General features: G+C 41.3%; 3 protein-coding genes across 6 annotated transcripts; all 3 read left to right on the forward strand.

Moving 5' to 3' along the window:
* Positions 1-534: 534 nt before the first annotated feature.
* Positions 535-2,436, forward strand: gvqw3 (GVQW motif containing 3). Its single transcript, XM_019872313.1, has 4 exons — positions 535-744; positions 855-920; positions 1,028-1,145; positions 1,696-2,436. The coding sequence occupies exons 1-4, from the start codon at positions 670-672 to the stop codon at positions 2,049-2,051; spliced, it is 615 nt and encodes a 204-aa protein (XP_019727872.1). The 5' UTR covers positions 535-669; the 3' UTR covers positions 2,052-2,436.
* Positions 2,437-2,759: 323 nt separating this feature from the next.
* On the forward strand, positions 2,760-6,090 carry LOC109517265 (nucleolar and spindle-associated protein 1). Of its 3 annotated transcripts, none has more exons than XM_019872304.1 (11): positions 2,760-2,949; positions 3,056-3,121; positions 3,225-3,374; positions 3,441-3,595; positions 4,014-4,090; positions 4,168-4,277; positions 4,349-4,509; positions 4,840-4,988; positions 5,084-5,194; positions 5,269-5,374; positions 5,799-6,090. In XM_019872304.1, the coding sequence occupies exons 1-11, from the start codon at positions 2,875-2,877 to the stop codon at positions 5,884-5,886; spliced, it is 1,248 nt and encodes a 415-aa protein (XP_019727863.1). In that variant the 5' UTR covers positions 2,760-2,874; the 3' UTR covers positions 5,887-6,090. The 3 variants fall into 3 exon arrangements, with proteins under 3 accessions (XP_019727863.1, XP_019727861.1, XP_019727864.1); XM_019872302.1 differs by having other exon boundaries at positions 3,441-3,591; positions 4,001-4,090; XM_019872305.1 differs by having other exon boundaries at positions 2,761-2,949; positions 3,441-3,591; positions 4,001-4,090; positions 4,840-4,949.
* Positions 6,091-6,911: 821 nt separating this feature from the next.
* On the forward strand, positions 6,912-12,302 carry pacc1 (proton activated chloride channel 1). Of its 2 annotated transcripts, none has more exons than XM_019872307.1 (8): positions 6,912-7,406; positions 8,306-8,405; positions 8,539-8,748; positions 9,385-9,539; positions 9,609-9,748; positions 10,229-10,370; positions 10,848-10,955; positions 11,691-12,302. In XM_019872307.1, exons 1-8 carry the CDS (start codon positions 7,377-7,379, stop codon positions 11,850-11,852), a joined length of 1,047 nt encoding a protein of 348 aa, XP_019727866.1. In that variant the 5' UTR covers positions 6,912-7,376; the 3' UTR covers positions 11,853-12,302. The 2 variants fall into 2 exon arrangements, with proteins under 2 accessions (XP_019727866.1, XP_019727865.1); XM_019872306.1 differs by having other exon boundaries at positions 6,914-7,406; positions 9,606-9,748.
* Positions 12,303-12,544: the final 242 nt, after the last annotated feature.

Raw genomic sequence — 12,544 nt, forward strand, 5'->3', positions numbered from 1 at the left:
TTCGTTCTAATCGTTATTCTAATAGCTGTTATTTGCGAATAATAATTCCTAATTATCATTCATCGTACGTTATAATTGGGGATGAATGGTTGGATGAAAAAGAAAATGTAAAAAAAAGTCTCAAACTTGGCAAGGTAGTGAACGATTTTTCTCTGTGGTTGTGTCAAATTCAATAATAATTTCCAATTTACAGAGATTTTAAAGACAGAGACTTTGTGTGTAAAATGACATTGTTAACGGTACAAAACGAAACAAATAGAGAGGAAAACAGAGAAAATAACTACAGTAACATCATAAAAAGGCCTAGGAATTTGACACACATCTCTGATGGCAGGCTTAACATTTGTATAGTATGGAATATGTTTTAGTATAACAAATTACTGGGTGAGTTAAACTTAGTTTTAATATTGAGAATCTTCTCGGGACGACAGTATTTTCAATTGCGATTTATTCACACTCCAGTCCGGTAGGTGACGGTAATGTATCTGAACGCTGGTGGCCAACCGTCATTCAAATTACATAAAACAAAGAGGGGTGAGGAAAAGAAGAAGAATCTGAGTTGTAGTGTTGAACCTATAAAGACAAATAAATTCTAATGGTCGCTGTCCGTTCAGGGCACTGTGTGTGACTTTCTGCTCCCTTTTCCCCACTTTTTAAGCAGACAAAACTATGGACTTGGATTCCATGAAATATGCGGAGTTACGCGGTCTCGCGAAGCAGCTTGGTCTCAAGGCAAATATGAAGGCAAGGGGAACAATTCCTACGCGCTAACATTTAGCTTCACACTGCAAGTTCATTATGTTTTTTTTTTTTACAAAATTTCTCGTCTAACTGCTATATGCTTGTGCTAATAGGCCGACAAGTTGTTGGAAGCTATTAAGAAGCATTTTGAGCGACAAATGGACACTGAGAAAGACAAGGTAAACTTTTGAATCATGTGTTCATTCAATCATTTCGGCGCGGCAAAGTAGTTAAAAAAGTAGTCCGGGGTTCTCATTGATTTTGATGTTTCTGTTTTGTTATTTAGACAGAAGAGACGGAGGCCCACGTCAATACTGAGGTGAAGGCAGACGAGTCCAAAGAGGTGATTTTCAGGTCTTCAGACATGAGTAGTCGAGTGCGGAACGACGCCAAGGATGAAGCAGGTCAGTAGCACTTTATAAATTCATCATCAACGTAATGCATGTTTTTTTGGTTCCAAAGTAATGTATTTTCACAGACTAGTGGCTGGGCAATTCATTTACTTGATTGCAGATGTGTTTTAGAGGGGAGGCCATTATTTATGAATAATATGAAACAATTGTAGAGGTACCGTAATGAATGTAGAGTTTAAAACACAACAAAACACAGTGGAACAATCTCAAATTTTTTGGGGGGGGAGCGCTCCGATGCTTTAAAACTCTCAGTTTAAAAACCATATTAAAAATGTGTGTTTATAATCAAGTTTGGATGATGTGAACCAAATGTGATTTTGTTGTTTTTGTTTTTTTTAGCCATATTGTCCAGAGCTATGTCTAATTTTTCAATCTTCTTGGTGCATTGTACTCAGGTTGAAGTGACCCTTCCACCTTGACTTCAAGCATTCTGATAGATTGTCATTTTTGGGAAAACTTGTCATGTTTCAACTGCAACAGCATTAGTCGTTTTTCACAAAGGATAAAGAATATATGGGCTTGAGTGTTTTTGTATTGTCAGGTCGTCAAGCAGCGAGCACGGAGCAACGAATCAACCTGAAGTTTCTGGTCCGGTTGGGGAAAAGTCCATCTGAAGCATTGGGATTGTTGCAGCAAGTGTACGGTGATGAGACGATGTCACGCTCACGTGTTTTTGAGTGGTGCAAGAGGTTTAAAGAGGGACGCGAGGACGTGGAAGACAACCCCAGGAGTGGAAGGCCTTCAACGAGCAGGACTGAGGCCAATGTGGAGCGCGTCCGGCAGATGCTGCTTGGCGATCGTCGGTTGACTGTTCGATTGATCGCAAATGAGCTAGGCCTGAACCGGGACAACGTTTGGAAGATTATCACTGAAGATTTGGGAATGCAGAAAGTCTGACACATCCTTACCCCCTAATCATATATAGAGAGTTTATATGAGCTTTTGAATGAACTGATGAAAAATGTCAGGAAAAGCCCACAAAAATATCTAAATGTCATTTGGGGTAATCAGTGGCTTGACTTTCAATGGTGTGGTGACTTTAATATGAATTTAGAGGTGATTGGTTTATTTCAAATGCAACGATAACGCCAGTTATAGAGGGTGTGCACACTTATGCAAGCGGAATATCGACGCTGTTTATTTTCACTTCCCCTCAAAAATATTTTATTTAAAATGTTTCAATAATGTTGGTAACAGTGTTGGAAAAGGTTTTTAAATTACATTATTTATCTTGGTCTCTCTTTTTTATGTGTATTATTAAATATAGTCTTCATAAAGAGTCTTCATATCTGTCTGGTGCTTTGTGTTGCTCTTCTCGGAGCACAACGCACACACACACACACACACACACACACAGTACGAAGTGAATGGTCGGTCGCACAGTCAAAGCGTCGAGATGGAGTCGTGAAGAAAGAAAATAACTTAAAAACATAACTGTTTTTTTTTTTTCCACAGAAAGAGGTACAGATTATAATTTTCATGTAATGTTTTTGGTTCGACACAACGCGTGGACATTAATCTGTTCCCTGCGATTGGCTGCGGGGTTCCGCAAATCCGCGTCTGCGATTGGGCGAGAGCGTTTCCTTTCCATACCATTAGCCAATCACATGTTCCGCGCCCCTGTTTTGAATCTCGAGTCGTTTCAAATTGTTTGATACGAGCACCGTGCGAGTTTCTGCTCTTTTCTCACTCGTTCACCTCTTATTAATCATACGAAACAATGGATTTGGATTCAATGAAATATGCGGAGCTACGCAACCGAGCGAAGCAACTGGGTCTCAAGGCTAATATGAAGGTAAGGGTGACGACGATTTCTTCGGCACTAACATTTAGCCTAACGACTACAAACTCACAATTTCTTTGTTCAGATTAGTCGTCTAACTATATACTTGTGCAAATAGGCGGACAGGCTCTTAAAAGCCATTAAGAAGCATTACGAGCAAGAAAAGGAAACCGAAAAAGACAAGGTAAACTATTGATCACGTCAGATGTTTTGGCTGGGCAGGTTTGTCAAAAAAGGAAGTAAGTGGGTTACTATTAAAATGTTTTTTTTTCCTTTGTGTCAACAAGGTAGAAGAGATGGAGGCCAAAGTCACTGCTGAGGTCCAGACAGACCAATCCCAGGAGGTGTTTTGCAGCTCCTCAGTGTTTGTGAACACACGTCGAGGAAAAGCGAAAAAGACAAGAACCCGTGATTCTGATGCCAAGTTGGATAATGAGGTATTCACGTAGTGCCCGGAGGCCACGTCCGTGAACGCAACACTGAATGTTGTTTTTCCTCCAAAGGGGGGCAGTGACGTGGTCCCACAAGTCCGAGCTTACAAGAAGAGACGATTGTCTTCTCTATCCAAGACTGAGAAGAGGGGAGAGAATGAACCTGTGATAGAGTCTTCAGACATGAGCAGTCAAGTGCAGAGCGAGCCCAAGGATGACGGAGGTCAGTCATGCTAATATTCATCATCATTAGAATTTCGCTGGGTTCTACTTTATCAGTGGCCCGGGGTCACGATGTGATTGTATCAGGCCACCCAGAGCTCACTGACAATTGCCCGACCAGGCGCGTACAAATTTTATAAATATTATATGAACACATTCTTGCGTTTTAAATATTGAATATTCAGTATATTGAGTTCCACCACTTAAATTGATAGATCATATTCACATTTTTTTTTGTTTGCATTTCAGGTCCTTCCATAAAGAATACCTTTTATAATATATCAAGCACCGAAAATGTCAATTGGCAAATATGCAATTAGATTTTATACTGTTTTTTTCTCTCTCTCTCTCTCTCTCTCTCTCTCTCTCTCTCTCTCTGTGTCTCTGTCTCTCTCTCTTTCTCTTTGCAGGTCGTGTTCCCAGTGTGGCCAAACCTGCTAAGATCCCTCGTTACAAAGGGCGGCAGGTGAAGAGGGCAGCCCTGAAACCCGTCACTCCCAGTAGGTGCCCCCCCTGCCCCCTCAAAACACTTGAGCTCTATAAAAGAGCATTATTATCCCTTCATTTCATCACGCAGACTTCCAAAAACTCCACGAGGCACACTTCAACAAGATGGAGTCCATCGACGCCTATGTGCAGAGGAAGAACAACAACAAGAGGAAGATGGAGCCTGTCCCAGAGCTCAAGGTACACACAGACGGGGCATCCTTTTGTTGCTGACAATAGTATATGACGTTCCCTGTTGTGGCGTGACGCAGGCGGCCAAGGCTCGTCGGGTGTCCTTGTTCAGTCCCGCGGCCTACAGGAACAAGAGTCCGCTGACGACGGACAAACCAGATCCTCCAAGCAAGTTGACTAAGAAAAAGCAAGATTCTGTATTCAAGCCCTCTGTGCTTTGCACAAGAAGGATCAACGTCAGGTGAGGCCAGGCATAGTTTTCACACAGTCTGATTGCTGATTCTCTATATATCTTTTTACACAGTGCCTTTTTTTTAATATGCAGTGGTACCTTGAGATATGAGTTTAATTTGTTCCATGACCATGCTCGTAACCCACAACCCTTGCATCTCAAATTGTCCTTTCCCATTGAAATGCCATTCGTCTGTCCCCTGAAGATTGCGATTTGATTTGCGATTATTTTCTCTTCAGGGTCCTTCTGTAATGTATTTTTGAACAAAGCAATCTTCATCACAACAAACGATGTCCAATCTATTATGCATCGCATATCATTTGTTTTGTTTCCGTGCAGGTTTTCCGAACTGATGCCTGACAACGAGTACAAGAGGTCGCTAGTGAAGACGCCGGCGCGCTATTCGTCTGCCTTGGCCACCAGCACACCCAAGACGCAGACGCCCGCAGGGAGGAAAACCTCCGCTTTGTCTGCCACCAAACCTTCAGGTCGGTGCCACAACTGTATGCACAAGTCCGTACACTGGTGAATTAATTTGGGGATTGTACATAGTCTAATAATAGCCTTTGTTCCCGCCCAAAAGCATCATTTGTGTTCACTGGCAACACGAGCGTCACTCCGGGAACGCAGAAGAAGGCCGTTTTCGACCTGAAGGCCAGCCTGTCCCGCCCGCTCACCTACAAGCCTCACACGGGTAACATTGTCCGCCTTTTCGTCAGGACACCCCCTATGTAAACCACCCCTTACTGTGTCCGTTTGCGCTCATAGGCAAACTGAAGCCGTTCAGCGACTGCAAGGATGACAAAGCCGCCGACAAGTCTTTGGTCGCCGACTCTCGAAAGAAATACTACAAACAGCACAAAGTGCAGACCAGGTGTGGATTAACTTGTATGAGTATGTTCTGTTCAAATAGCTTAGTAGTTGTCTCTGTTAAATTATGAACTGCAGATCTTTTCTAAATAGATGATCAATGTTTCAGGGGGAAGTGTGTTTAGAGATTTGAGCCTTCAGCTTGAAGTTCAACAGGATACTTTTGTAGGGTGGAAAAAAAATTTAAACCATTAGTGAAAGCGGTGGAATCACGAATGGCAAAACATGGAGCTTTCATATTCTTTTGAAATTCAAAAACGCAAGTCGGAAAATGGAGGTAATTATATGAAATGAATATATCCCGTCTTGATAAAATACAATTAATTACAATTTGTCATGATGTACACTGCTGTAAAATATCTTCAGATGATTTATCTCACTACTTTGAGGTGCATTCTGATTCTGATTCTGTTTTGTGGCATTTGCAGGGAGGAGAGACAAGCCCAACAAGCTGAAGAGCGCAAAGCAAAGAAGTCCAACTTACTGTGTGCACGGCGAGGCCTGGTGATGACATAGTGTTTTTTTTTTTTAAACTGCTGCTTTTCTCATTGTAAATATGTTGTTGTCTGCCGCTGTCTTGTTTTCGCATCGAATGGTTTGCAGCTTTTTGGGATTTTAGCTCGTGAGCAATCAATTTTCATGGGAATTGGAAGCTCACTGTATTTACTTCCTGCTTTGTTTTGTTTTTTTTCCAAAAATAAAAAGATTGCAATTTTCACAATTCCATACAGGTTCCTGGATGAGAATCCATTTTTTGTACAGTGGTGCTGTGCAAGATTTTTCTTTAGTAAACTATGTCTTTGCTCAATAAATTTTGGGAACGGTTGTGAGAAATTCGTAGTATAAGTATCTGAGGTTTTAGGAAATAGTCTCAAATATTAACCTTTTCGTTTCAAGGAAATACCAAGTTAATGTTGCAAAAATCAACCATGTCAACCTGTCAAGTTGAGGCCCCACTGCATTTCAAGTCATACTGCATACTGATGATTTTGACCTCAAAGTATATTTACACTGTGTAAAATTTAAATACACAACTGTCGATGCATATTTGTACATATTACATTAGAAGTGGCATTTATCATTTTTATCTTGTATAACTGCCGTGGTGATTCAAAATATTAGAAACCACTAGTTACAGCCACACTATTCAATTTAAAAATAATAATGGTATCTGAAGCAAAGTGCGTTACATAAAAATGTAACCGAATTAATATAAAAAGTCAACACACCCCTGTTCAAATGCCAAGTTCTGTAGTGGGAACCAAGTGTTCCTTATATTGTGGCCAAACTGGGTGCATTTTTATATTTTTAAAAAAGGACATATTTTCCGCTCAGCCACAGACTTGACATTGGCGTTTGGAGAATTAAATAGTGACCACAGAATAGGTATAACAAGCTAATAACATATCACTTTGTGGCCACAAAGTAAGTGTCATGTGTTCACACAAACTACAAATGAAGGGCGGCGTGGCTGGACAAGTTGGTCAGCAAATCGAGCGCATCTGTCGCGAAGAGGCGAGGGAGAGGTTATCGCCGTCTCATTGTCGAGGAAAGGTGCGCTCCATTTGAAACCCTGGCGTCCGAATTTTCATTGGAATTATGTTAAAACCACATAGTGGAATTTCGTGTCGACAAATTAGTATATGAAAGCCATAATTGAATAACTTGGAGCCACAACTAAGCCCCCTCCGCCCTTCCATTTCGTCATTCACGCCGACAAATTGGCGTTGCCTTTTTTCCTCAGAGTCGACGAAGACAACGTCAGGCAAGCGAGGTGGGACAAGGAAAGAAGCCAACCCCGGACGCGAACTTTTTTTCTGATCTTTTTGCGTCCCTTCGTGTCATGAGATGGTCCTTTATCGTTTTTGGAAAACCTCATATTTTTGTTTATTTGTCCACATAGTCTCATTTTTGCCCGTTTTTCTTTAAAATGTTGACTAAAAGTTGAGGGCGCGACGAGAACCGTCTGCAGAAGTGCTGTTTCGGGAGAGGAGCGTAGTTTAGGAATGCTCGGAAAGGACAGCACTTATCGAGAGGTACGTTTATGTCTAATCGTTAATTGAAATACCAGGCAAATTTTTACAACTCTTTCCTAAATACCCCAAGATGCTTGATTGTACGTTTTCTTACGCGTCAGGTGTGTGCGCGGTTTTTAAGTTTTAGTAAATCCTTTAGCGTATGTGAGTGTGTCCTGCGCACTTGACGTCATGTGATCCCCATGCAAGTGCAGGAAGAGAAGCTTCCTGACCGAACGAGCTGACTGGACTAAAAAAAAAACTAAGGAAGTTTATTCCGTTCTTTTATTTATACGCACGCGTGTGTTCACATTATTTTACAAAAGGTTTCTCTCATTTTTTAATAGATTGTCTGTGCAAATGGGTCTCAGTATAATTTTCAAGTGATCGACTGTTATGGAATAATTTCAATGTTTTTGAACCAACCTCCCAATGATAACGGTGTTTAGTTTTCAAAATAAAATGCAGTTTTTGTTAAAATTTGGTGTTTCAAATTATCACGCACAGCAGTGTTTCAAGATAGGTTGCAAAGCACTAAAATAGTCTTTGAATTTGAAGCATTCTGAGGTTGTATTTGCTGAAATCAAAAGCTATTTCAAACAAAGACATCGTAACAGGTGAGGTTATATTGAAACATAGGACCTCTTCAAAGCAGCTTCGCAAGTCTTGCTTTCATTGAACTTGTTTTTGAGTTTTTGAACAGATTCTGTAAAGCTGAGATCATTTTCTTTTGATTATGTCAAAACCTCATTTCGAAACGATGCGTCACTCACTGTCACTCGTTTTGCTATGCCTGATATTTTCTGTCTCCGTGTGTTGCCCTACCGTTAGTTCATATATCTGCTGCTTCAGGGTGAGACTATCCATGCTAATTGTTATCCAGTGAATGTGTTTATCCGCGCTGTTGTTTGATACCGCAGTTCAATGATGACGATGACCACAGCGAAGAAATGCAGTCACCGGATTTTTTCCGAGATGTCGTGGAAGACGGCGAGGAGCGCATTGATAGTGTTTCGCCAGGTACAGACAGTTGTTGCTTTGATTTTTATGCAGATTTTTTTTTGGGGGGGGGTTAGTCATTGTGTTAGTTTCTATTGTGCATGTTGTAGTTATCTTGATTCGGCAAGAGGTTGTGTTTTCCCCACTTTTTCAGAGGATGATGCTCAAGGCATCACACCGTCCAAGCGGGTCAGCAAGGCGTGCCTGAAAAACGTGTTCACGGTGGTGCTCATCTTCATCTACCTGCTGCTGACCACTGTGGCCGCCTTCCTGGCCTACCAGACCATCTCCGACTTCCTGGACAAACTCAACCATCCTGTCATGTCAGTCACCTACAAGGAGGTGGATGCCTTCTCTCCTCCTGGTGTGTATCATAGTTATTACAATTTAGGATTTTTCCATACAGTTATTGTTATATTTTTTGATACTTTTTTTAGTTAGCCAGTCAAGACATTAGCATTCTGTACAATCAAAATGCAGTTCTACGCATATGATGACAGAAAATATTCCCCACTTTCATGACTTTTCTTTTTTAAAATCAGTTAGTTTTAATTAGTTCTTAGAGCGGGTTTGTTAGTCTTTCTGAGTTTTAATTTCTCTCAAAAATGCTTTGTTTTAGTTTTTATTAGGTTTTTTTTTTTTTTTTTTTTGCTTTTGCCTTCAGTATCGGTGGCTGATATCAGCATCTTTCGTAAAGAAACCGATACCTTGAAATAAGGTTGTACTTGCCCATTCCTAAGGCCAGCGGGGACTCCAGTCTTTTTTCCCTGTTAGACATTGACATTTTTCCAGCTCTAATGAAACAAAGTTAAATTAATTTAAGATTCAGAGTTTGCATCAAAGTGTTGGACGCAGAGGATGAGCATCTGGCCTGGGCTGGAGTCCCTGCCAATTCTGCCTTACACTAAATTGGGTGTCAGCAATTGGGTAATGCTGCGAGAATATCACTACCATGCTGTCAATGGATTACTCTGATAAGCTGCGACCTCCATCGTCATAGGTATCGCTCTGTATCCCGGCAATGCCCGGCTACTGAGCTGCCGGCACCACTACCACGACCACATCCCGCCCCTGGTGGACCCTGGGAAGCCTCAAGAGGGTGACTGCATCATCAAGGAGGTGACCTACTACGGGGTCTTCACCAACCGAACGAAGGTTCGTGGTAAATACGGCGCTCTCCTGTCAACAGCAAGCTAACCGTTCTTAGCGCGTGTGTCGCAGAAGAAGGCGCTGGTGGTGCAAGGACCGTCGGATGTCCGCAACAAGGAGTTAATCTTTATGCAGTTCAGTCAGAACGAAACCGAGGAGGACTTCAGCGCAATCACGTATATGCTATTCGCCAAATTTAGCGACCTGGACAACAGGTAACGGCACCGTTTGTCGTGCTAATTGTTCTTCATCAGATTTTTTTTCAACTTGCGACTCCAGTTTGAACTTGATTCATTGACTTACACATATCACAGAAAGATAACCTGATGACTGTTAATCATTGTTTATATATTAGCTGATTTTGAAAATTGATTAGCTATTGATTAGCTGATACAAACACCACATTGATGCTATTGATTTGTGTGCTAGAATGATGTTGACCCAATACTGTACTGTCCTGGTTCCGAATTATACAAAGGCCAGATCGTCATGAAGTCAACGTCTTTTCATCTTAAACTCAGACACCAGTGACCCGAAAAACTGAACATGGAAAGAATTCTGCCCAAAGCTCAGCCGCAAGATATCCATCCCAGAATCGAGAGGAAGATCATAGCCCTTACTCAGCGTCCAATTAGATTGATCCCATGAGAGCGACATTCGCCCCTTTATTGACTCTTTAAAATCTCACTCTCCAGTTTGAATAAATCTGAGTTCATGAGGGACTGTGAGAGGAACTACTCCACGTGGACCTTCTCCGGGGGCTTCCGCACGTGGGTCAAGATGTCCTTGGTGACGACATCAGGGAAAAGCGACCAATCAGTGGAGTTTCGCCAAGAGGTAAGATGGCCCGACCGATTAATCAGTCTGTCTATTGACAGAATACTAGCCCGTTTCAAAATAATCCTGATTGGCCAGAGTTTTGCGATGAATTGTCTCAGCCGTGTGAGATTCACAAAGGGATGCCTTTGCGCCGTCTGTCCACTAGATGGAACTCTGACTTCATTCAATTCAATCAGCATCTGAGACAGTTAGTGACCGCTCAGACACCACGAGGATTTTAAACATCCATCCATCCATTATCCGAACCAACTCTCTCCATGCGTCATAATTAAAATGTAATTCTGTCAAAGATGAGATGTTTTGACATCCGAGAAAAGTGTCACTTCAAAGAAAATAATGGCTATAACTTCACTCATTAAGTTGCTTTTATACTGCCTATGTCTATTGTATGGCCAAAATCTAAAGATAAATTCAAAAGTTAATGTTTTTTATTTATTTATTTATTTTTTTGATGATCGCTGATTTGTCTTTCAGTCCGCTGTGGTCAAATTCAATGACAAGAGGCCCGAAACCGAAAGGAGCAACCAGCTTTTCTTTGCCGTCTTTGAGTGGCGTGATCCCTTTATCCAAGAAATCCAACTGGTAGGTTCAAGATCCCAACAGAGAGGGCGCACACCCGTCTTCCAGAACTTCAAGCTGTTTAATGTCACCCCCAGTTTATATTTTCTGTCAAACTAAAAATGAAAGAAAGAGAATGACATTATCTATTTTTAAAACAAGCAAACGAATTTGCCTGAGGAATGTCCCTGCTAGCTTAATGCTAATAGAAAATGCCAATCGACAATCAATAGGTGTGTTATGACCCTTTTTGCAACAGATATTTGAACACAAACAATGCAGTGTAGACATACCATCACAATACTCACTGGCATATATTCTTTATCCTCTGCTGTTACTGTAACCCACTGAGGAGTTGTTTACATGTATGTGTGTATTATATTGCCCCCAGGTGACCAAAAATGACTAATATTATTGCAGCTTAGTGAGTCACTTAGTGGCAGCAAGGTGACACCAGACGATGCCAACGCATCCAACAATCCAACAATTTTCTGAATTCCTGATCCTCGCGAGGGTCACGGGCGTGCCGGAACCTATCTCAGCTGTCATCGGGTGGTAGGCAGGGTACAACTCTGAATTTTACATGGAGAGATGAGCATCTTTAGGGGGCTTTTATGGTGAATCTTTGTGTACGTGCATAGTACGTGTAGATTGTTTTTCTATTTTTCCAATTAATCTGTCAAATCCTAAATTATGATGAGCCGAATTGTTCCGTTAAGTGGAAACACAAGCTTTTCTCTCTTTTTGGAATTCAAACAGATCGTGACAGCAAACCCGTGGTCGTCGGCGGCCATTCTCTGCGGCGTCTTCATGGCTCTCTTCAAGGCAGCCAATTTTGCCAAGCTCACCGTGCAGTGGATCATCCGAATGCGCAAGCGCCATTTGAGGAACAAAGCCCGCCAACAGGGCATCATAAACTGAACACTGGGGATGCAAATTTCCAAAATGGTCTGTTGGACTCGAGGGCAGCGTTTCTTTTGGTAGTTGTAACATTTCAACATAAGATGAATTTCATTTCTCGTTACACAATTTTTCTACTTACCTGAGAGCTAAGTAGAAATAAAGGGACCCTTTTCTGCCCTTTCTATTATTCTCAGAGGCAAACATTTCAGAGCCAACTTTTGTGTTACACAAACATTCTTGTATGTGCGTCCCGTGCGCATAAATTAACACCTACATAACACTCAAAACGATTTGATGTTTTTGTTTTGTTTTGTTTTTCAGCATTCCTACTGTATGCTCATCCTGCTGTTGGGCCATAATTTGATCAAAATGACTTGAATGTATGTGGCGGTGATTTTATGAGTTTATTTGTTCATATCTCGTTTTTATGTTTTGTACACTTAAACTTCAGACTTCACTGTTACTTGGTATTATTCCACCGCTTTTTTGTCTTTCATAGACATCCACACTTCTGAAAGTGATTCAAACCACTCCAATAGCAAAATATACACATCATTCGGGCAATCCGAAATGTCTACTTTTTCACTATTCCACATTTTTCATAAACCAATCCATTTGAAATGAAAGTTCCCCCCCCCCAAATTCCAGAATTCCTTGCGTATTCAAACCATTCAAACTTTAAAATGTTCAACTAATTTATGACATGTTGA

This window comes from Hippocampus comes, unplaced genomic scaffold, assembly GCF_001891065.2.
Source record: "Hippocampus comes isolate QL1 unplaced genomic scaffold, H_comes_QL1_v1.1 scaffold92, whole genome shotgun sequence".
Taxonomy (NCBI): Eukaryota; Metazoa; Chordata; class Actinopteri; order Syngnathiformes; family Syngnathidae; genus Hippocampus; species Hippocampus comes.